Below are 23,886 nucleotides of genomic sequence, written 5' to 3' on the forward strand. Positions count from 1 at the left end.
CGCGCCATGCATTTTAAGGCGCTGGGTCCTCGTTTCCTTTTCACTAGAGCAATGCACGGGGAGCGGGTGAGGGGTATTCCCTGTCATTCAGTCACTCTCCCTTCTATGTGGGCTTGGCCAGCTCTGGGTTGGGAAATTTTGGAGGCTGACAGGGCAGGACGGAGTTTGGCGAGGGGAGAAACCTCATCGGGGTATAATGGCATGCAACCCATCTCCCCAGGGTGCCCTTTTCTCCATGGGATCCAACCCCTGTACCTTGGACATCATTTGTTATTCTGAGAGATCTCAAGTCACCACCTGGAGGCTGGCAACCCTACCTAGACTCATGAATTCCCATCAAGCCAATGCCCAATTTGTGTGCCAGTGGAGGGTGTCACGTGGGAACAACCAAACACAAAGCTCAAGTTGCTGAAATGGGAGAATGAGACCGCCTAGGAGAAGAAATATAGCTATTGCCATAATACTGAGATTGTCACTTGATGCTCAGCTGGCTGGAGGTAGAACAATGTTGTTGTTTTTTAATATAAGGACATGTTTCATCTGTGGCATTTCTCAACAGTGGGATTATCCAGGATGTAGAAGAATTGTAATGATGCCCAAGGTGGTTGTAATGAATATCATTTTGTTGGAGAACAAGCAGTCTTCCATTATTGCCTGATATCTCTCTGGATTTAAGCTGTGAACCAGAATTATTGTTATCGAGTCGTATTCTATTGCTTCCAAATAATAAGTCATTATATTACATACAATTACAGCAGCCAGGGTGCCTTAGGCAAGACAACACCCAGAATTTCCTGTTTGAGAAAGAACGGAATGCAGAGCGACAGCACGTGACTGTCATTTTGAACTCTGGCAATCTATGGACAGGACGAAGGGTAGCCTAAAACTGTAATTAAATGATGCCGAGGACCGCCATAAAGCTTCGTGGGTGACCTTGGACCAGTCAGTTGCTCTTAGCCTAGCCTTCAGGGTTTTTGAGAGGATAAACCAGAGAAAGTAGAACCATGTATGCCACTCTGAGCTCTCTGGAGAAAAGGAAGGAACAGAAATGTACTAGATAGCTCCGCGGCATCCTAAACCTGGAGTCCTGCAGGGCACAGGGACTGCTGATGTTGCCCAGAATAGCAGTTCAGCACAAGAACTTATTCAACGTGGCGCTCCTGATGGTTCTTCAGGGCACTGTTCTATCTCCCATGCTTTTCAATCTCTACATAAAGCCCTTAGGACAAATCATTAACAGCTTTGGGGTTAGTTGTCACCACTATGCACATGGTACCCAGCTCTATATATCCTAATCCAAATTTCCTGCATGTTGACAGGGGCTCATGGGGATTGTAGTCCATGGACACATGGAAAGCCACAGTTTGGCCATCCCTGGTCTAAAACATGTAGATTCAGCGAGCAAAGCTTTTATGCTCATGTGAAAACTCGCTCCTGCCCCCTTATAATGACTGGAAATCATCCTCAACAACCAGGTTCTAAACTATGTGCCATGAGAGGGGCTTGTGCTTGCTTTGAAAAATTAACCAGCCCATCGGGACAGAAAGACTCACAAAGTGGGAGAGGAGATGCTAGTAGCTCTTCTATCTAATCCCTTTGCAGTGGTCACACGATTTACACAGCAGTCAACTGTTTTCCATTTTTTTTTCTTTTTATTTCCACCATTTGGCTTCTCACCCAAGTGCTTCTGTAGCAAAATAATAATAATAATAATAAATCAACATAAACAGCCACACCCCAAATAAACAGAGCTTCCCTGAAACAACACGACACATCTTACATTCCACCTTGCGGAAGCATATATGGGTACATAGCTAGAGCAAGTAGTCTTCCCGTTCCTATCATAGAAAATTCTCTGTACAATGCTCCAATATGATACAAGGCTCTTTTCTTTAAAAAATAAATGTACAATTCAAGAGTGTCTTCTTAAAAATATATATATTATATATTTACACATCAGGATTTACGCATCAGGACTTAAAGCTCTCACCGGGAGAGAGAAACAAAGAATTGGGGGGGGGGGGGAGAGAAGCAAGAGATCCTTAAATTAAAAGTCCCTGACCAGAAAATTGCAGAGGCAACATCACCCCCCTCACACACACGCACGCACGCACACGCACACAATCTTAGCAGAGAGAAGGGAGAAGGTCAGCAAAGCATATGATAATTTCAAAAAATTCCAGAGGATTCTTTCCAAGATCCCATTCTGTCAAAAAAAATGACTGAATATTAAAGCTGTTGGGGGGGGGGGTGGCGGCAGGGAGAGCTGATCTTTTCCAAAAAACAGAAGCACCAGATTCAAACCTCGCCCCTCTAACCTGAGAGCCGCCCCTGACCAGAAATACGTGGAGATGGGCTGTGATTCCGCAGCAGGGTAAACAATGCATTCTGGACATGTCTCAGAGGCGAGTGTATGGATTCACATTTCCAGGGCTGAGCCATGGCACTGAAGACAGGTGCCAGGGGCTGAACCTGTTGGGTTTGGACACCAAATAAACCTGAGGTTCTGAAAGCAATTTTTCAAATTTTGCTATAAAAGAGACAGGGCTTTTGTCTGGTGGTCCTCATTTATACTTCACGGAGATGGAGAGATGAAGGCATGACACAAATCCAGAACATTTGAAGGTCCGTGTATATTTGGCACTGAGTCTCCCCAAAAAGTAGGCTAAGAACCCAAGTGGGCATAATACCGTTTTGTTCCGGATACTTTGATCCAGAAGGAATACGATCGCTGGTTCTGTCGTCACAATCACTCCAAACTCAAAATCGGTGCTCCCTCGAATTAGCTGTGATCTCCAGATGAGAGATCAGAGCCTCTAAATATATTTCTAACTGACTTCCTGTTCACAAAAGTCGGGAGGGGGGGCTCCGAACAGCCTTTCCCCATTTGCTCTTTTGGTCAACATCTACTCCAGATTAATTCCTGTGGAACGTGGAACTGAACGGCCACACCTTTTAAAGGCACTTTGGACAGTGAACAAAATGATTTCATCAAGATTGTACAAACAGCAAGCGTACCTTGGGTGCAATCCTAAATGCCCTTTGCTAGTGAGTTAGCCCCAACGAATTAAGTGGGAATTCTTTCTGAGTATACATGCGCTGTTAGAGTTCTTGTGACTAGCCTCATGATAATATGGAGAAGGGAGGAACATCCAAAAAGATGCTGATTCTCTTGTCCCTCTACGCTAAAGTACACACCTAGAAGACTGAGAGCAGCTTTTATTGACATCTTAAATCAAGAAGGAATATGTCTCAACCAAGACTAGTGCCTTTTCAGTCCTGGCTTCTACTTGGTGGAATGAGCTCCCGGAAGAGCTGTGGGCCCTACAGGAACTTCCCCAGTTCCATACAGTCACAGAGCTCTCCCGCTGGACTTTTGGTTGGAGCTAGTAAACCACCGAAATGGGCCCTCCCCTAAGAACAACCCACCCCTGTAAGATGGGGGTGGGATACAGAAACCAAGATTTTAGCTGATGCGGGTTTGATGTCATTTAACTTTTTAAGGTATTTACATGATTCTGTGTTTAAATGATGTAAACTGCCCAAGGCAGGTAAATCCCGGGAGGGGAGGTATAGAAATTTAATTATAGATAAAGAATAAATAATTATAATAGGATGGAGAGTCCCCCTCATCCAAAAGGAAAGTGTGACTTAACACCCCTAAGGAGCATTTAACCCATATATGAGCCAGAATCAGAGATTTAGCATATTTACCTGCACTATGGACTTGCAACATATTTAGGCCAGATTAACTGTTAAGGTTTCCCATACAGAAATCTGTGACTTGTAGTAAAGTAAGGGGGCTGAGGAATGGGAGCTGGTAATCCCCAGCTCCCCCTCAAGAACTGTGATTCCCTGTGGAGACAGAAAAATTTTTTAAATTAAATTCTGTAGCCTAGAGATGCTCCAAAGAGTGAGGGTAACTAAAACATACAGAGTTTGGGATTTTACAAAATAACTCCCTGCAATTAAAATCTCACAAGATGGACACTCTAGAATCACATTCCATGTGCCGTGACCAGCCAAAACTGGATTGTAACTGCTCTCCCCAGTGACAGGCAAAAGGATTTTCCCCATCTCACTGACCTCAAGTTATATATTTTTTTTAAATTAACAGCTTACAGGAACTGAAGCCTGTGAAAGCTCTGCTGAGAGTCTCCTTGGAATATTTAATCATATAAAAGGACTCCACGTCAAACGTTTCCAAAGCGGAATTATAAATATACAACAACAATATAGAAATGAGAGGAGGATTAAAAGCCCAAAACAAAAAATTACATTTCTTGACACGTCTGTACACGCTGCCTCTGGCAACTGTACTGTGTTAGATTCGCAACCTTGGCAGCTTATTTATCTGATTATAAACTTTGTTTTTCAAAGAACTTGTTCCTTGACGCTCATGGTAGGGAGAGAAACTGCCCAGTTAGGCAAACAAGACAAGAAATCCAGCTTCCAGTCGATCTCCTGTAGAAAACACTGCTTGTTTGTTTTACTTTAAGTCCTAACTGCCCTCTAAAGCAGGGGTGGCCAAACTGTGTCTCTCCAGATGTCCATGGACTACAATTCCCATGAGCCCCAGGGGACATGGACATCTGGAGAGCCACAGTTTGGCCACCCCTGCTCTAAAGGCCTGTCTGCAACACAACATAAAGTGGCTACAGTTTGGCCACCCCTGCTCTAAAGACCTGTCTGCAACACAACATGAAGCGGCTACCTCACACGGTAGACTCAGAGTGCTGTTAGAGGCAGAAATATTGGTGACCTTTGGTGTCAGCCGATGGGACGCAATCCATCAGGGAAGTTCCTGTGTCCATCTTACGGGTCTGAACTTTATTGCAGAGTGCCCAGAAACACAAATGAAACCTCTGAAGGAGACAGGAGGGAATTTCCATCCTTCCAAATTTCCTCACTTGCAAGTTTGTTTCTTCAGAGGTTCTGCTCTGTTCCGCATGTGTTTTGTCTCCCCCTAGTGGTCGATTCTCTATTAAATTGGTTTCTGTCTGGCATAAAAACGTGAAGTTTAAGTCCGCAGGGATACGTGCCTGACGTAAATCGAATCAGCCACTAGAGGGAGCAAAATACACAGAATACATAGGGGGGAAATTGTGAGACTTGGGTTTCTTCTTGAATATGTCAAATTATTTTATGTCGAATTAAAGATCCCGATGAGATGAAAGTGTTGGGTTTAAAGTTCTGGAGTCAAAAACTGCAAGGCAGCGCTGGCTGTTACATTTACTGCCGGTGGCCAGCTCGTTTCCAGGCACTTTAAACTTGGTCGGTCAATGTTTACTTCCCTAACAGATTTCCATCGCATAACTTAAAGATTTTCCCTAGAGCTGCCGCATAAGATGTTTCCAAGGAAACAGGAACTTGCAAGGGAGGAAAATGAGAATAAGGAAAATCCCCGGATGGACTCTGCCACTAGGTAAAATCTGGAGCACAATTAAAGGGCAACAAAAAAAAATCACCACCTGGTCCATTGGTAGGAAACACCCCAGTAGAGGGCATCTCATGTGAATCAGTAAGGAAGCGAGATGCCGTGTGGGTTTTCCACCCCGGACACCGAAAGCTCTTGGGCTGTCCCTGCCCAACCTCGATCGTCCCGGCCATTTGCAAACTTCATGCTGTTGCCCCTCCAAGCAGGGCAAAGCCTGGGAGGCGAACCCCCTTGTCCATCCCCAAAAGTGCTTGAGTATCCCACAGAGTAAACATTCCTTGCCAGGACCCACCAAGTCAGCCTCACAGGCTGTTTGACTCCACTTTGTGAGAGAGCTCAAAGAGCAGGTTCTGATTGTCGATGACTTGGAACTGCCGCACGTAAGCCTTTGTCTGCAGCTGTTGAGGCGACGACTCCATTTCCAGGCCTGCAGGAGGAAAGAAAAGGGGCAAATGGTCACGCCGTCTCCATTCTGTGAAGCATGCATGCTGGGGGGGAGATAGACTTCTTGGTTGCAGTGTGTGCAAATGAGATCTTGGGGCATTTTTGGACTGAAAGGCACCTGGCAGAAGAGCTCTGTTGAACTGCGGTGGCTCCAGCAGGGTCCTCAGCTCTTCTGGGAGCTCATTCCACCAGGTAAGGGCCAGGGCCAAAAAAGCCCTGGCCCTGGTTGAGGCCAGGCATGCCCAATGTAGAAGAAGAAGAGTTGGTTCTTCTGTGCTGCTTTTCTCTACCCGAAGGAGTCTCAAAGCTGCTTACATTCACCTTCCCTTTCCTCTCCCCACAACAGACACCCTGTGAGGGAGGTGAGGCTGAGAGAGCCCTGATTTCCTGCTTGGTCAGAACAGCTTTATCAAGGCTGTGACTAGCCCAAGGTCACCCAAGTTGGCTGCATGTCGGGGAGCACAGTATCGAAACCGGCTCACCAAATTAGAAGTCTGCACTCCTAACCACTACACCAAACTGGCACTACACCAAGTAAGGGGCATGGGGAGCAGGTATTATCGATGGCAGACATCCCCAACCTTTCTGAGTTTTCTGTCATGGTGGCGGGTGCAATTACAAAATGTTTGCCTCGGGAGCCAGTGCCAACCACAAAATATCAGGGAGTGAAGTCGTACCTAATTCTATCTAATAATAACCCCTCAACATTTCAGGTGGAAGCTTTGTTTGACACGATCGCAACATTGCTGACACTATTTCCCTGCATACACAGTTTGCCCTGCTTGTGCCGTGGTACCAGCTGCTGCTGAAACGGCGTTTGAAAAAACGACACTGCCAATCAAACCTCTAATGGCCAATCAGAAGCCCTGCTGGACAAAAGCCTCACCTAGCCTCACCCACTTTCTACAAAAAGTTGGTGAGCACAAGGCAAGGTGTTGGCAGGCACTACAGTCCCCCTATGGACCAGCTTAACCTTACCCTGGGCTAGGGAGGGAGGAAAGTGACCCATGAATAATGCTCTGAGGGAGGATTTAAAAAATGTAATGGAAGTACAGAACATTTGTCCCCCTCCCCTATTTGGACACAGCGGAGACATCGGTACTCACAGAGAGGCCTACTCCGGCACTTCCTGATTGTCCGAACTTTTTCTGCCACCGAGTGCTGCAAGAAAGACACAGGGTTTCAATGCTTTAGGGCCCTGAGAAAGCCCATTCTGCACACAGAACAGAATTATGTTTCTTTGTTGACAGAAGGCAGTTTATTGGGCAGAGTTGGTTCCTTGGTCTATCAGCGTCAGCATTGGCTGCTCTGGCTGCCAGCAGCTCTCCATGGTCTCAGGCAGAGATCTCTCACATCCTGGAGGGCACCGGGAATCAAACCCAGAACCGTCTGCATGTAAGGCAGATGCTCTGCAGCTGCACAATCTGTTTGGTGGCCTGGAAAAAGCAGAGCAGGCAATTGCAGGAGCTTAAATCTCTCTAGTGCGATCCTTAAAGTCAAGTTGGAGCATTTCTTAACAGAATTATGTGCTAGTGGAGTGTCAGAATGAGGACAGACAGAGTGCGCAATGTGTGATGTTAAGCGCAAAGAACTGCTAACAACTCCAGCGTTCATGTGCAAAAAAGGGGGAAGTGTGTAGACCTCACCGCTGTGACAGTGACAGCAACACACACACACACCAGTTCTTATTGTATGACATAAGACATTTAAATTTGAAGTCTGAAATGCCTGAAATGAGAAATATTATATTTTGTAAAGAATGGTTGGGGGATTGTAATGAAGGGGATGCTTGGGCAAAAGCTTTCTGTTGTGTATTTGATAATTTATGCTCTATATAACATTATATATAATTAAGGTAATAGTATATAAGAGACACAAAGCTATCAATATTTATATTTATATTTATATTTATATTTATATTTATATTTATATTTATATTTATATTTATATTTATATTTATATTTATATTTATATTTATATTTATATTTATATTTATATTTATATTTATATTTATATTTATATTTATATTTATATTTATATTTATATTTATATTTATATTTATATTTATATTTATATTTACCTGTGTGTCTCTTGTATATTATCATGCTTTCTAAAAATAAATATATATTTCTTAAAATGTTTCTGTTACCAAAGGCCCACAGGGGCTCCTCGCAAGCCCCCCCCTCCCTAGCCAATCAGAATAAATTATGCAGAATAGCAGGAGTTGCACAATAGGCTATGCAAAACGAGAAACATTTGCATAATTTATACCAGCCTTAGAATTCAGCTTTTCGGGGCACTGCAGGACAGCAGCTCAGACCAGCAGGGGATATTTTAATTGAATATATTGCAGGGTTTAAAAACACAGTTTCCTCTTGGATTGCCTCTGTGGTTACACACCCACTGCCTGCTCTGCGCTTCCAGGATTTCCATAGGTGAAATAAATGATGCGCTGTTATAATTAAGCGCCTAAATATCCCATTTAAAAAAACTTAGGCGCTAGCAACCAGAAACCCTGAGAATTAATCTTGCCGCTGACGTGTTAGCAGAATAAACTTTGCTTCCAAAGCAGGAGCAATAAAAGAGAAAATCGCAGCTGCAGAAACAGGAGTTGTTGGCCGTTTCGTTCCAGGGGCGAGGCTGATCACGTCCATCTATATCCCTGTAAAATTAGTTGCTGACCAAGGTACTAAAATATGGGCTGTGGACCAACAGGAGACGGACTCTCCATTCAGGACGCACACTGTCCTTTTATGGCTTTGCTCCAGTAGAGGGCGCCTCGCACCACCTCACTGTGCCCGCTCCGTAAGGGAGGTGGTTATAGGTGGGAACAGTTTCAAGAAATTGCTCACAGATGCCAATTGGATATATTGGTATCTTCAGCACTGGAGATTACAATAAGGGGTGGGGGGTTGCACAAACCCTGTGCATGCAAAGAGTACTTGATGAGGACTCTTTTGATTTTTAAGGACATGTTGGATTTTGTTGAAAACTAGATCAGGAGTGGGGGGGGGGTGGCCAAGGTGCAATCCTACAACAGAGTTTCACCCTTTCCAGCCCAGTGAAGGTTTAGAAGGGCACAACTCTGCTCAGGATTACACTGCAGGACTCATTCAGTTAAATCTGGCTGCATCTGCGTAGGAGAAAGCTGTGGCTAGGGACGGGGAAAGGATGAGATGACATATGCTTGAGAAGATGCAGTACAAGTCTCCTCCCCTTACACATCTGCACTGGTCCCTTTTTTGGCCTGATCTAAATGCGGCTGATTCAGAAACCTGATTGATTAGCTGACCAAATCTGGCAGAGCTCAGCTCCCCCCCCCCCACACACACACACACACAATTCCCCCCAGCTGCTTGATTTCAGAAATCAAAAGATTTGGATAAATCTTCCCCGGCGCCCTCCTGTCATTTTCATTCTGAAAAGCCACGCAGTAAGAGGCCTGCTTGCACAGTGGGTGTGGGTGTGGAAAAGCAGTGGGTGTGGAAAAGCAGTGCACAGATCCATACAAAGAAGCCCCATTAAACAAATGTACAGCATCTGTAATGTCCAGTAGTAAGCAGACAGAAAGTTAATCTGCACAACCATATTTCCTTTGGGGGGGGGGTGAAAAGGTGTTCTTTTGGATCTGAAGTATCCCTGAAAAGGTTTTCCTCCGGATTTAAACTGCATCCTCACTTTCCTCAACTGACTAAATATTCCTCCACACATTTCCTTCCATGCTTCCTCCATTACATGACAGCGTAACAGCATCCTGCTCTTTGCATCCAAGGGAGTGGTTGCATTTTCCGCAAAGAAAGCTCACGCTGGAATAAAACTGTATGAGGTTTTTATGACACCACGAGACTCCTGTTTATTTCCCCACCACGTGAAAGAATTCCTCTCTACAAAGAAAACTTAGCAAATCAGGGGGACGAATTTACAGTCAATAGAAACTTTCCTTCAGTTTTTTGGAAACATTAGCTCCGACCTGCACCCTTAAGGGAAACAATTCGGACATGAATTCTACCTGGGTGACAACTAGACCAGTGTCATGAGGTGGTGCCATAATAACTGGACTGAATCCTACTGGAAGAGCTATTAAAGCTTTGCGGCTCACTCAGGTCAGGACAGAACAGAAATCCCTGGAGGTACCATAGTTGCCTATAAGATCTAACAGGATTTCCCAGCCTTTTTCTGCCTGTAAGCAATTTGGGAATTCTTTCACAGTGTGGTAGGCCCCAAAATGGCTGCTACAAGAGACGCAGAAGCCACAAAATGGCTGCCATCTCAAAGGGCCTGGAGACCCACAGGGAGGATCCAGGGTCAACAAGGTCGGGGACCCAACACAAAGCTACCTGGTTTCTGTGCCCGGAGTAGGTTATACAAACTCAGGTGGTATCGAGTGCGGAAACGGTGCCTTTTGGAATTCCTCACTGCTGTAACAGATTTTCTTGAACCTTTTCATCATATTTCCTTTTCTCCCCAAGCAAGGAACTTGCTATAAAAACTCAAGGGAGTATGTACGTGCAAATACTACTTGACCTTGTCGGATGAAAATACCTTCGTTAGTCTGCTCCGGGTTAATTAGAATTAATATAAATGTATGAGAACGTTCCTGTCTAAAGTAAATTTACTTCTTTTTTTGGTAAGGGAGAAGACGCACTGGGGAACTGAGTCTTCTTTCCCTTTTGTAGCCCACTTGGTTTGCTAAGCACCTCGCTGCACCTGGGTTACTTAACGGTTAGCCAGGAGGCTTTGAAATGTTGCTGCAGGGAATCCTCTTTTCAGGGGTCTCCCAGTGAGGGGGGCTGGTTAATAGCCAAGCCAGGCATTTTCTCCTGCAGTGTGTAATCACAGGAATGCACATGTGTGTGTGAAGAACTTATTACTCATCAATTCTGTATTAGAAATCTGATTGATTTTTGAGGATGACTGCGTACTGCTTATCTCCTGGAGGCTAACCAGTTCGGAAAGAAAATGGATTCTCCACGCCCTTACTACAGCTAGAAGGCTCACATTACAGTACTGGAAAGAGAAAAAACCCATGTCTGTTAACTTTTATCACTACTTGGATGCATGGCATATACATGACAACTGCACAGATGCTTCTGAGGTATTTTGAAACCGTTTACAAAAACCTGTTGTTATATTTTTGTTTCTACTTTATAAACAATTGTCTACTGTATTAAAAAAATTGATTTTGTCGCTGGATTTTGATTCCGTCCCCCTTTTCTAAGAAATCATTCTTTAAAAATTAAGCCCCCATCTACCCATTCACCAAGTGCTGGACATAAGAGGAGGCTTAGAAAACTTTAAGCCTGTCAGAGAATCTCAATTCTTCAGTTATTTTGACTTGCAGCGAGAACACGATCTCGCGTTTTGGAATCTGGAGATCCTTCAGCGTTACTGACAGTGGTCCGCACCCTGGTCGTAAGAAACGGCACCCTATTCTTCCCCCCTTGCAGAATCAGTGCCAGCATGAAAACAGTCAAAATGGTCACCTTTGCAAAACAGGGACGTGGGTGTAGATGTCCTTGTTCGGAATGCACTATGTTAATCGTCCCCGGATTGGTCACTTTATTGGAGAATGTGAACACTCAGCAAATGAGTCATTGTGTGTGTGTGTTTGTATGGTGTACGGACCAAGGGGAAAAGGTGGGCGGGGGGGAGCAGGACTCAGCCGATAATGATGTCGCTTGTTTCTTCCCCGTCGCCTCCTCCCAGGAGACCAGAAAATCTGGGCCAGCTCCTGCACAGATCGCACTCCCCCCACGCACGCACGAGCACACACACACACACACACACATATACCCTTTCCACATCCTTTGAGTAGCAGAGCTTCTCTGAAACTGTTGCCATGACGATGCCGCTGTCCCACCAGGCAAGAAGCCTTACAGAGGACCAACTGCTAGCTAATCCCCTGGAGGGCAGGGGAAAGGAAGAGGGGGGGGGCAAGATGACAGGGGGTGGGGGTGGGAAAGAGACCACCTGAGCTCTCACGCCCTCATGGCTGGCTGGGCTTGATGCTGCACATGCTGCATCCCAGATGAACAGCAAGGGCTAAAATTGTCTCCTTTCTTTACACCCCTTCTAGAGTGGGAACTGTCTGCTTGGGTTAGGATCAACGAGCAATTCCCTACTCTGCCACAAAGTTCTAAGGATGGCTTAGAAAGGTGATCCTGCATAAATTAGGGATTGGACTAGATGCCCCGTATGGTGCATTTCAGCTCAATGATTCTGCACTGAGCAGGGGGTTGGACTAGATGGCCTTGTATCGGACCCTTCCACCTCTGTGATTCTACGGGGAATTGGACTACATGGCCTGTGTGACCCCTTCCAACTCTGTGATTCCATGATTCTGTATTGAGCAAGGGGGTGGACTAACCAATGGGGTAGCCGCTGCCAGTCCTGAACTTTTGGGGCGACGCAGAAGAAGGCTGAGAATGGAGCCACAAGCTGCGTGGCAAAGAGCACACCTCCTGGCCCAACACCAGTGACTTTCCGATAGTGAGGATGAGACTTTGGAGGACGGAGTCTGAAAGGCTGGAGCCTGGTTATAAAATCTGCAGGGCGTGACCGCAACTAGTACAAGTGAATGGCTGAGTTGCCGAACACCGCCTTGATTTATTCCTACCATCCTGACCTTGGCCCTGACAGCACAGCCTTGAGTAATTTCTGGAGACCTGACCGGACTTGAAAAGCACCAGGCTTCTGAAACCTCCCCTTGTTATCTTTGGAGAACTGGAAAAGACCCTGACACTAGAAGCCATGGGCCCTGACAGCTGCCCCACTTCTGGGTATGCTGACGCCCTCCCTGCCTGCACCCATCCAGCCATTTCCCCAACCTGTTTTTAATATTTTACAAGATGTTTTGCTAATTTCTCTACCCGAGAGAACAAGCCTTCTTGACACCTTTTAAATTACTGCAGGAGAGGTTTCAGCAGAAGAGCAGGCAGAGAGCCCTCCGCAGTATCCACTAATGGAGAAAAGCAGTCATGAAAGCCGGTTAAGTCATTCCGGGCGCCAGAAAAAGGGTTTTATATCCCTGTGAAAGGCTGCAAATGACCCCAGATTACACAGCTTTTAAAGTGGCAAATGTATGACTTGTGATCATCAGTCCTTCTCAGTAAAGTGGTGTGTTTTGCAATCACAAAAGCAGAAGAGAAATGAAAAAAATTAGGGGGTCTTCGCTTACTCAGTGGATTCTCCCTGGTATGAAGAAAAATATGCCCCCATAAATGTATTCACAGGCGGAGAGGGATGGAACACCCCAAAAGAGCCAGCTGAGAACTGGATATCCTTCCAGAGGCAGTTGGAGAGGAAAAGAGAACAAGTCAGCCAGTTTATGCCTCTTACAGAATCATGCCAAAGGAGATGCTGGGACAGATTTCCAAATGAGCAAATCTTAAGTATTCTGATCACATCAGGGTGGTTCTGCCATCAGTGACGATGAAACTTTCGAACCGGATTCTGAAAGCGGATTCTGAAAGCGAGGAGCCCTTTTGAGGCTGCACAGAAACTTTCAAGAGGGACAGAATAAAAGATGAACACAATCTGCGTCTCATCTTTCAGCATGGAAAACGAGCCCCCCAATTTCAGTTCCCGCTCATTTGGTTTTGCTTCTGAAGAAGCTGGGGGGGTTTTGCTCCTTGCTTTTCTCTACCTTCAGGAGTCTCAAAAGGACTCACAATCGCCTTCCCTTCCTTTCCCCATCACAGGCACCTTGGGAGGCAGGTAGGACTAAGAGAGCTCGGAGAGAACTGTCACTGGCTCAGGGTCCTCCAGCAAGCCTCATGTGGAGGGGGAGCGAGGAATCAAACCCAGATCCCCAAGTTAGTGTTGACCACACCAAACCACCACACCAAGCTGACTCTTATGACAGTTCCCTTCTGCCAAGCCAGGACGGGAAGGCAATCGTAAACCACACTGAGACTCCTAGGGGCAGTGAAAAGCGGGGTAGAAAAACCAACCAATGTTATGATGTCCTTATACCCATGGTAGAGGTTGAAGAAGTGAGGGATATCCATGCTTCCTACCAACAACAGAGCATACTGTGGGGGGGTCGGGGTCAGGGTGTTTTGTTTCTGTTAAAAAAAATGATCTTCTTACCAGCTTCTCTATATTGACCAATCCATCCACCAAGGTTTTGCTGGCTTCATGCAAAAAAGTCAGGTCTAAGAATTAAGAAAACAAAAATTAGGCGAGAGAGAAGGACTGGAAGGCCAACAGCACCGAATGTCTACTAGCAGTAAGAAAAGAGCAGGAGTTTAGCAGCGCCTTGAAGGAGAACAAAATTAGTGGCAGGGTAGGAGTTTTCATGAGTCACATGGCTCACGAAAACTCCTCCCCTGCCACAGAATCCATGAGTCATGTGACTCATGAAAGCTCCTCCCTGGGCCACAAATTCCATGAGTCATGTGACTAATGAAAGCTCCTCCCCTGCCACAGATTCCATGAGTCATGTGACTAATGAAAGCTCCTCCCCTGCCACAGATTCCATGAGTCATGTGACTCATGAAAGCTCCTCCCTGGGCCACAAATTCCATGAGTCATGTGACTAATGAAAGCTCCTCCCCTGCCACAGATTCCATGAGTCATGTGACTCATGAAAGCTCCTCCCCTGCCACAGATTCCATGAGTCATGTGACTCATGAAAGCTCCTCCCCTGCCACAGATTCCATGAGTCATGTGACTAATGAAAGCTCCTCCCTGGGCCACAAATTCCATGAGTCATGTGACTAATGAAAGCTCCTCCCTGGGCCACAAATTCCATGAGTCATGTGACTAATAAAAGCTTCTCCCCTGCCACAATTCCATGAGTCATGTGACTCATGACAGCTCCTCCCTGGGCCACAAATTCCATGAGTCATGTGACTAATGAAAGCTCCTCCCTGGGCCACAAATTCCATGAGTCATGTGACTAATGAAAGCTCCTCCCCTGCCACAGATTCCATGAGTCATGTGACTCATGAAAGCTCCTCCCCTGCCACAGATTCCATGAGTCATGTGACTCATGAAAGCTCCTCCCCTGCCACAGATTCCATGAGTCATGTGACTAATGAAAGCTCCTCCCTGGGCCACAAATTCCATGAGTCATGTGACTAATGAAAGCTCCTCCCTGGGCCACAAATTCCATGAGTCATGTGACTAATAAAAGCTTCTCCCCTGCCACAATTCCATGAGTCATGTGACTCATGACAGCTCCTCCCCTGCCACAAATGTTGTTAGTCTTTCATGTTCTCTTGCTCTTTTCTTACTGCTACAGACAAACGCGGCTACCTATCTTAATGGGTTTCTCCTAAGAAAGGTTCCTGGCCAGTAACTGTAGCCTTTGGCCTGTAAGCCTTCTCCTGTAATCCCAGAGGCTGAATCATTGGGGTTATTCCTTGGTGAGGGAAAAACACTCTGGGGCAAACCCTTTCTTTTTATTACCAGCAAGCAAAATCCCTTCATTACGATGAATGCCGCGTAGGGAAGGGATTATGTTTAGTAAGAGTTCGGGGCCCTAGCCAATGGCACGGCGCTTTGAAATCACCCTGCATGCACATAGTCCTGCGCACACAAAATCCCGTCAGGGAGGGTGAACATGTGCATGGCCTTCTAAGGAACATACTCATCTCACCCAGGGCTAGGTCTGTTAGGCCTCTATCACTGCTGCGTCTGGAGTGGGAGGAAAACCCAGAATATCCCCGAGACTCCCCCTGCAGCAGTACATAACGCAAGGTAGGCAAACGCTGGGATTCTTTTTTGGGCTGTTGTTCTCATGACAACAGCACAGCTGGCTGCTGCAGGGCTGCAGGAAGGACGAGGAACGCACATCAGACTGGTTTTAAAAATTCACCTCTCTCACTTGCCCAGAGCGATACCATGCCAGGAGCTGGATTTTCCACACAAGACAATATTATTTTGAATGATCCCCACCCCGCCCCGTTCAAATCCATCCCACCTTCACAATCCTGGCTTTTGTGTTTGGTCTCACCACTTGGACACCGCTGCAAAAGCGTAAATGGACCTCTCTCAGCTCTCCCAGTTCAGAGTGCACAAGGACGGGGTGCCTGGAAGCAACACCAGGTCCACATCAGGGCTGGCTCACCTTTCAGGATGAGGGGCACAAAAGGGATGACCGGGGGCTTCATCCTTGAAAGCACTTCTCTGTAGCTCTTATGATTCCGACAGGGGTCCTGCAAGAGGAAGGAAAGGTCAGCTTGCTGGAGAAGAGAAATGAAGTTTTTAAAGCACTAGCAGCACATGGGGGGGGGGTTAAGGTTGCCACTAGTGAGGGGGGGGGGAGGTGAGGTGAAGAAGGTTGGTTTTTATACCCTGCTTTTCAGTATCCTAGGTCAGGGGTAGTCAACCTGTGGTCCTCCAGATGTTCGTGGACTACAATTCCCATGAGCCCCTGCCAGCGTTTGCTGGCAGGGGCTCATGGGAATTGTAGTCCACGAACATCTGGAGGACCGCAGGTTGACTACCCCTGCCCTAGGACACCAGAAGAGGGCCTCTGTGGGGTACGGTGCCCCAGATCCCATCCTGCCAACGCAGCCCTTTCCTCCACGGGAACTGATCTCTGTAGTCTGGAGATGAGCTGGAATTCTGGGAGATGCCAAGGTCCCCCTTGGAAGCGTGGCATTCCTTGTGGAGCGTGGGTGTGTTATATCTGAAACTGAGTGCACCAAAGGGCAAAAAGCCATGCATCATCCTCAGGGCGGTGTCTGTGTGTGTGTGTGTGTGTGTGTGTGTAAATTACATGGCTTGGTATTTACAGAGCATGCTCCTGTTCCTTAATTCTTCGCAAACATCCCACTTACCCTATCACAGTGCTTGCAAAACAGCAAAAAGGTGGTTCAGAAGAAGAGCTGGCTTTTTCACATCCTGCTTTTCACTCCTCGAAGGAGTCTCAAAGCGGCTGACAGGCGCCTTCCCTTCCTCTCCCCAAAACAGGCACCCTTTGAGGTCGGTGGGGCTGAGAGAGTTCTAAGAAAACTGCTCTGCGAAAACAGCTCTAACTGTGGCTGCCAGCTCTTGGATTGTGAAATCCCTGGAGATTTGGGAGGTGGAGCCTGAGAAAGAGGGTTTGGGGAGGGAAAAGATCCTAATTGGGTACAAGGCCACAGTGTCCCCCTTCCAAAGCAGGCATTTTTCCCCAGGGGAACTGATCTCTTCTATTTGGACTGTAATTCTGCGAGCTTTTCATTGCCCGCTTGGTAATCCTGTGGTTATCCAAAGGCTTCTCTAAAGCCAGCCTGAGATAGGTCCGCTTGATGTAGGGGAGCAGCGAAGACCCAAAATTCCCTTTTATGGAAACTCCAGGAGGCGAGTGGCTTACCTGCCTCATGGTTCTTCCAGAAAAGAGACCTGTGGGATACAGAAGCCTACTAGCAAATACCAGAAACTTCTCTAGGGTTCCGTAAATGCAGATTATGCTCATTGGCAGGATTTGAACTCACCGTGAATATTCTCCTGCTCAAAAAAGCAGCCCTTGCTAGGTCTATCTGTTCAATGAAAGGGAGCAGGTATGGATTCCTATGAGAGGTTGCTTCTTCCTCTTCTCTTTGACTCGCTTTCCTGTAAATGTGTTAGCCTGGGACCCAGAGGGGAATTTTTTTCCCCTAAGGGAGGTGGTCATGGCTCAGCTGTTACGGAAACAGGGGGGTTTCCAGCTCATCTCTTGTGTTCTTACCCACAACGTTTTACTTATTTATTTATTTATTGCTTGATTTATACGCCATTCCCCCTCGGGGGTCGCCGTCTCTGTTTCAGGGGCTCACCGTGAGATTCTCAAATTTCCGGAACAGGTTCTTAAACTTGCCGGGAAGCTTCTGAAACACCAAGCAAAACAAACTAAAATCAGCAACAGAGGGGGGAAAGGTTCGAAAGGTGACGAGGAATGTTTTTTTTTTAAGAGCCCCAGCTCAGGATGGAGGTCCTGTCAGCCTTGCCCGGGCATCCAGAGAATTAGGGTTGGGAGAGTTCATCTAGAGCAAGGGTGGCCAAAGGGTGGCTCTCCAGATGTCCCTGGACTACAATTCCCATGAGCCCCTGCCACCAGGCAGTTCATCTAGAGCAGGGGTAGTCAAACTGCGGCCCTCCAGATGTCCATGGACTACAATTCCCATGAGCCCCTGCCACCTGGCAGTTCATCTAGAGCAGGGGTAGTCAAACTGCAGCCCTCCAGATGTCCATGGACTACAATTCCCATGAGCCCCTGCCACCTGGTAGTTCATTTAGAGCAGGGGTAGTCAAACTGTGGCCCTCCAGATGTCCATGGACTACAATTTCCAGGAGCCCCTGCCAGCGTTTGCTGGCAGGGGCTCCTGGGAATTGTAGTCCATGGACATCTGGAGGGCCGCAGTTTGACTACCCCTGAACGCTGGCAGGGGCTCCTGGGAATTGTAGTCCATGGACATCTGGAGGGCCGCAGTTTGACTACCCCTGAACGCTGGCAGGGGCTCCTGGGAATTGTAGTCCATGGACATCTGGAGGGCCACAGTTTGACTACCCCTGATCTAGAGCAAGGGTTCATCTAGAGCAAGGGTAGCCAAAGTGTGGCTCTCCAGATGTCCCTGGACTACAATTCCCATGAGCCCCTGCCACTTGGCAGTTCATCTAGAGCAGGGGTAGTCAAACTGCGGCCCTCCAGATGTCCCTGGACTACAATTCCCATGAGCCCCTGCCAGGGCAACCCCTGAGATTTGGCACAATTTGGCAACCCCTGAGATTATGGGGACAGAGAGGTGATGAATACACAGATCTGGCACAGGGCATGTTTACGCACTGTATGCCATTGGAGAACACAAAGCCACTCTGGTAGCAAGACTCTCAGGGTTGCATCCTTGCTGACCTGTAGTGGTCGGGACGATGCCGACCCAGGAAAACATGTCAAGGAGCACTTGCCTGATGCCATGAGTCAGCCTAGGTGTTGGCAGCTCTTACGCAAGGACCTGCCCGATGACAAGGGCTGCCCTCAACACTCAAGGGAGTGGCGGGTTCAACTCAGGGAAAAGGAAACCACCCCCAAAGGGTGGTTTGCAAGAAAACGTTTCTCGACTGTCTCTGCACTTACAAAAACAAGAGTGCCCGATCGCCTTGGGAAAGGGTAGAAAGCAATACGACGGAACGGCAAAATATTAAGAAAGAAGATATGAATTCAACGGAGCTACTGTTTAGCAGCTGGTAAGGTGGGAGAACAAATGTATTTAAAAGCGCATCGGAAGAGACCTGCTGGATCAGACCGGGGGTCTATCCTGTCCAGCATCCCGCCTTACACAGTGGTCAGCCAGTTCCTCTGGAGGGCCAGCAACAGGGCAGGGAGGCCAGGGTCTTCAAAAGACCATCAGAAGAGCCCTGCTGGGTCAGACCAGGGGTCCATCTAGTCCAGCCTCCTGTCTCACACAGTGGCCAACCGGTTCCACTGACGGGCCACCAACAGGGCAGAGAGGCTGGGGCCATCCCCTGAAGTTGCCTTCTCAGGAGGAAGAGTCACTGACATCTGCAAAACACACAATTGGGTGGATAAAGGAAGGATCAGTTCCCGTAACCATGCCCAGAAGAAAGCTGGCCACTTGGGCTGCCATCTGACAATATATGAGTTTGTGCTGGGATGCAAGGAAGGTGGGGGGGGGGGTCCTCTTGTGCTGGCCCCAAGCCTGAAAATGCAGCAGGTGCCGGGGCTGAAAAGATCTGAAAAAGAGCTGAAAAAGCCGCCGTCCCACTGCACCGAATACAAGAGGCAAGGCTTTCTGCCACGACTTTTTCTACGCATCCATCCGCACGGTCGCCCCCTCAAGACAGAATCACGCTCCCTCCAGAAGCAAGAAACCACCTTGTTTATTTCCCGGCTCACAGATGACCCAGTTTGATACCGGAGATTATGTGGAATTGTAGGGCGAGGCAGAACAAAGCCGGGGGAGGGAGCTTGGACGGGACTTGTGCACCCACATCTCCCGGCCAACGGGAAAGGCGCCTGCTGCAGACAAGCTGTAAAAATATACGGCGAAAGGAAGAGGATCACAGGCACGTGCGTATGTGTGAAGGGGAGCTGGAGAGTTTGATCCAAGTCACACACAACTTTTGCATTCTCTCGGGCAGGTCTGAGAGCCGCCAGTCCGGCCCGGATTCTGAGAATGTCTGTTTTTCTCTCACACGCTTACTTTTTAAAGTTCTTAAAGGATACAGAGAGAGGTCTGATACCCTTCTCTCCCCATAAATACAGAAATCATTAAGAGAAAAAGCATGAAACTGAGATTGGGGGTTAATGATGCCGTCAGCTGTTCAGTGGAATATGACTCTTGGCGATTCCCTGGCTCGGCTGTAAATGAAATAGAGAGGGAGGCCTCTGGTTGCAGAATTGAAACTTCCTAGTTGCAGAATCTGGACTGATGGGGATTGCACACCAAACTGGCCCTTCTTTGACCAACACAGGCATCTTCCTACCTCCCAGGTGAGACGCAACCGGCTGACAGGTGCATTGTTCAGTCCTATCACCACGGCGTAGAACGTCAACATGTCTTGATTCTGCTTGCACCTGCAGGGAGACAAACAGGGGGCTGCTGAGGAATGAAACAGCAAAAAGCTCAGGCGTTAGATGCCCCTGCAGATTTCACCACTCCTGGCCTCTCAGTGAGGGCTTCCACCCTTTCCCCTCCCCCAACAGAGGCTCTGGACCTTTTGCCAACTCTGTAGCAGACAGAAATTCAGCAGGTGCAGCTTTTCCCAAGAGGATGAAGCAGTGAGGGGGGGGCTGCATCTGTTGTTACATTTCTGGCTATCATTCAGGTATTCAAGTCACAGGACTCCTCCATTCCACCCCAAATAATTGGAAACTCTGCAATGGGATTCCCTAATACGGCACTTTTCCTCTCCCCACAACAGACACCCTGTGAAGCAGGTGGGGCTGAGAGAGCCCTGATGCTACTCCTCTGTGAGAACAGCACTATCAGGCCTGTGACGAGCCCAAGGTCACCGAGCTGGCTGCACGTGGAGAAGCAGGGAATCAAACCCCGCCACTCTTAACCAGTACATCAATTAAGAGTGGGACCATAAAACAAAAAAAGGAAAGAGAGAAAAAGCAGGAATTTCTTGTGCAGGGCTGGCATCCCTTCAAAGACAAAGGCATGGACCTCTTCACTTCTGCGTAGGAAACCAAATCTCCTTTGGACACTAAATCAAAGGCAGGTGAGCCTTTCTCCAGGCCAGAAAACTGAGTCCCTCTTGCAAACATAGTTCAGGGCTTGGCTCAACCACCACCACTCTGCCCCAGCAATATCCCACCCCCAGCCCCAGTTTTAAAGAAGCAGGCCAAGAAAGAGGTTGGAGCAGCAACACAGCTGTCACAAGTCCTTAGAGTCAGGCTGGGTGATGGGCTGCGGCTTGGCCAGCTGTGAGGGCCGAGGGGAGGGGAGGCCGGAGACTGCCCACCCACGCTGGGGAGACAGACAAAGCGGCCGAGCAAAACAAGCAAAGGGCATTTCTAAACAGCAGCGTTTTTCACAGTTCTAGCTGCCCGCCGAAGTTTCACTGTCCTGTTTTGCAAAAGTGCCAATGTCAGGGGAGATTCAGACAAGGCACTGGCTAAGAAAACTAGTTCCCTAGCACACCTGTCATCCCCGAACCTCAGCACTGCCCCACTTTCTGTGGCTGCTGCAATTCAGGCATGCTCCGGGGAAATAAATCAGAGCACTAGATTGCCAAGATCTGGCTCAGCATTTTCAGGGCGTTTAAACATTTAAGCTCCGTCTCGGGGTAGAGGAGGGTGCTAAATCTCAGAGCAAGATGCCAAAGGCCATCCCAGTCCAGTCCCACCTACCCCCCACCCCCAATGGTTTTACATGGTAAGCCCTTCTTCCTTTCTCCTCCCAATCTCAGTACCTCTCTCACTCTCCTTTCTTACAGGACAAAATGACAGGGAGATATGATGGCAGAGATATAAAAAGGATTTTGGGAATACTTGGGAAAGTAGGCAATAAAGCAGCACTGGAGAAAAAAATTGCCAGAAAAATGAATGGCAGAATCAAAAATAAAGATCAAACATAGAACTAGCAGGACTCAAGAAGAGCCTCATTCCTGTTCCAGAATGTAAATTAGAGAATTGAAGCATTCGTTCTCAAAAGTGAATTTTCACAATTGAACAGTGTCCAGTACAAAATGGGGGTTTCATCAGAATCTACTGCCATATCTGGAAATTAAACAATATAACAATTAACGATAAAACTGCATACCTGTTAGGTATAAAAAGGTAAAGGTATCCCCTGTGCAAGCACTGGGTCATGTTTGACCCTTGGGGTGACGCCCTCTAGCGTTTTCATGGCAGAATCAATACAGGGTGGTTTGCCAGTGCCTTCCCCAGTCATTACCGTTTACCCCCCCAGCAAGCTGGGTACTCATTTTACTGACCTCGGAAGGATGGAAGGCTGAATCAACCTGAGCCGGCTGCTGGGATTGAACTCCCAGCCTCATGGGCAGAGCTTTCAGACTGCATGTCTGCTACCTTACCACTCTGTGCCACAAGATATTGTTTAATTTCCAGATATGGCAATAAATCCAGTGAAGAATTAATTTGAAAACCGTTTTAGACTGTGTGTGAAAATTTACACAGCTTATACCGCGAGTGTGCTGATGTGCCGCATGCTGGAAATGCTGCTCTATGTGGCCTCCTGAAATTTTATCACCTTATCTGCATGGACCTTCAGGCTCTGCAACCATCAGCAGAAACCTTTAAAACTGAAAATGAAATTTTGTAGGAGGCTAAATCCTGCATTTTTCAGCATCACACTTAGACGCAGCCACAACTCCTGGGACAAGGTGCAAACCTAGGGCTGCCAGCTATAATTCGGGAAATATGGGGAGATTTGGGGGGCAGAGCCCGAGAAGGGACCATAGTGGGGTACAACACCACAGAGTCCAGCCTTCAAAGCACCCATTTTGTCCAAGGTGACGCCTGGAGGGTGGCAACTCTAGGCAAACCCCTGAATTCAAATCTAGTTGATTTTATTTTAAAATAATTGTTTTATTTAGGAGAAAAAAGAGAAATGCTACATATTATATATTACCGACCTGCTCTTTGAAAATCAAAGCATATCATTTGACGCTACGTATCTTGTTCTTTTACATCGCCTTGTCATTATGGTCCAGTTGAAATGCTTGAATGCAGGACTGGAAGGCCTGTGTCTCTCAGACGGCACAGAGACACCCACGGCCTCCATGCAAATACCTGCACGAAGCCCTGATCTCATCAGATCTTGGAAGCTAAACAGGGTCAGTTTCTGGATGGGAGCCCACCAATGATGTCCAGCTGCTGTGCAGAGGAAGGCAATGGCAAAAAAATCTCTAATCGTCTCTTGCAATGAAGACCCCTCGTGGGATCGCCGTAAATTTGCTGCGATTTTATGGCCAAAAAAAAAAAAAAATCAATGCTTCCAGGGATATAGCGCAGTTCCCAAAGGGATCCAGTCACCACTATGCAAAGTGAAAAACAGATCTCTGTGTTTTAATTTGCCTGATCAATTCCACACACAAAAACTAGCCCAACCCAGTTGACGAGCGGTCTGACCTGTCCATCGCGCTGTCAAATTTAGACAGGCGACAGCTCTGCAAGGTTTCTGGCTGTACTTGTGCTTTCTCTGCATGAAGCTAATAGCAACTGCAGGAGGGAGGACGTTAAGATGGAGGATGCCATATGAGTGGGAAGTGCATGCCATCCCTTCCTCTAACTCACCTGGCTTAATTAGCAACCCCGTGGGGCTGCTTTGAAGTGGCCACACGCACAATCCTGATCAGGAATCCCCCAAATCACATTGGCCAGCCCTGCTTCCCCAAGCACCTGAAGAGGCTAACACAAAGGGAACCAGGGGGGTGGAGATATCTTCACCTCTACTCGAAAGGGAGGAGATTTTCAGGAATCTCCGATGAAAACAAGTGAACCTACTTGGGAAGAAGAATAGGCTAGCTGTAACACCTTTCTCAGCTTAGGGGAAAAAGCTCAAAGGGGGGCATTAATCCTAGCTACTTTATTATTAGTAGTAATT

General features: G+C 47.4%; 1 protein-coding gene across 1 annotated transcript in view; it reads right to left on the reverse strand.

Moving 5' to 3' along the window:
• Positions 1 to 1,632: 1,632 nt before the first annotated feature.
• Positions 1,633 to 23,886, reverse strand: part of RAPGEFL1 (Rap guanine nucleotide exchange factor like 1) — a 55,429-nt gene continuing 33,175 nt past the window's right edge. The window contains exons 10-15 of the mRNA XM_077314212.1: positions 20,297 to 20,387; positions 17,632 to 17,682; positions 15,957 to 16,044; positions 13,973 to 14,037; positions 6,988 to 7,042; positions 1,633 to 5,864 (exon numbers count right to left, since the gene is read on the reverse strand). Of these exons, the coding sequence (XP_077170327.1) occupies positions 5,740 to 5,864; positions 6,988 to 7,042; positions 13,973 to 14,037; positions 15,957 to 16,044; positions 17,632 to 17,682; positions 20,297 to 20,387 (475 nt within the window). The 3' untranslated portion in view covers positions 1,633 to 5,739. The remainder of the gene's footprint in view (positions 5,865 to 6,987; positions 7,043 to 13,972; positions 14,038 to 15,956; positions 16,045 to 17,631; positions 17,683 to 20,296; positions 20,388 to 23,886) is intronic.

The sequence above is a fragment of the Paroedura picta genome, chromosome 16, assembly GCF_049243985.1.
Source record: "Paroedura picta isolate Pp20150507F chromosome 16, Ppicta_v3.0, whole genome shotgun sequence".
Lineage (NCBI taxonomy): Eukaryota > Metazoa > Chordata > Lepidosauria > Squamata > Gekkonidae > Paroedura > Paroedura picta.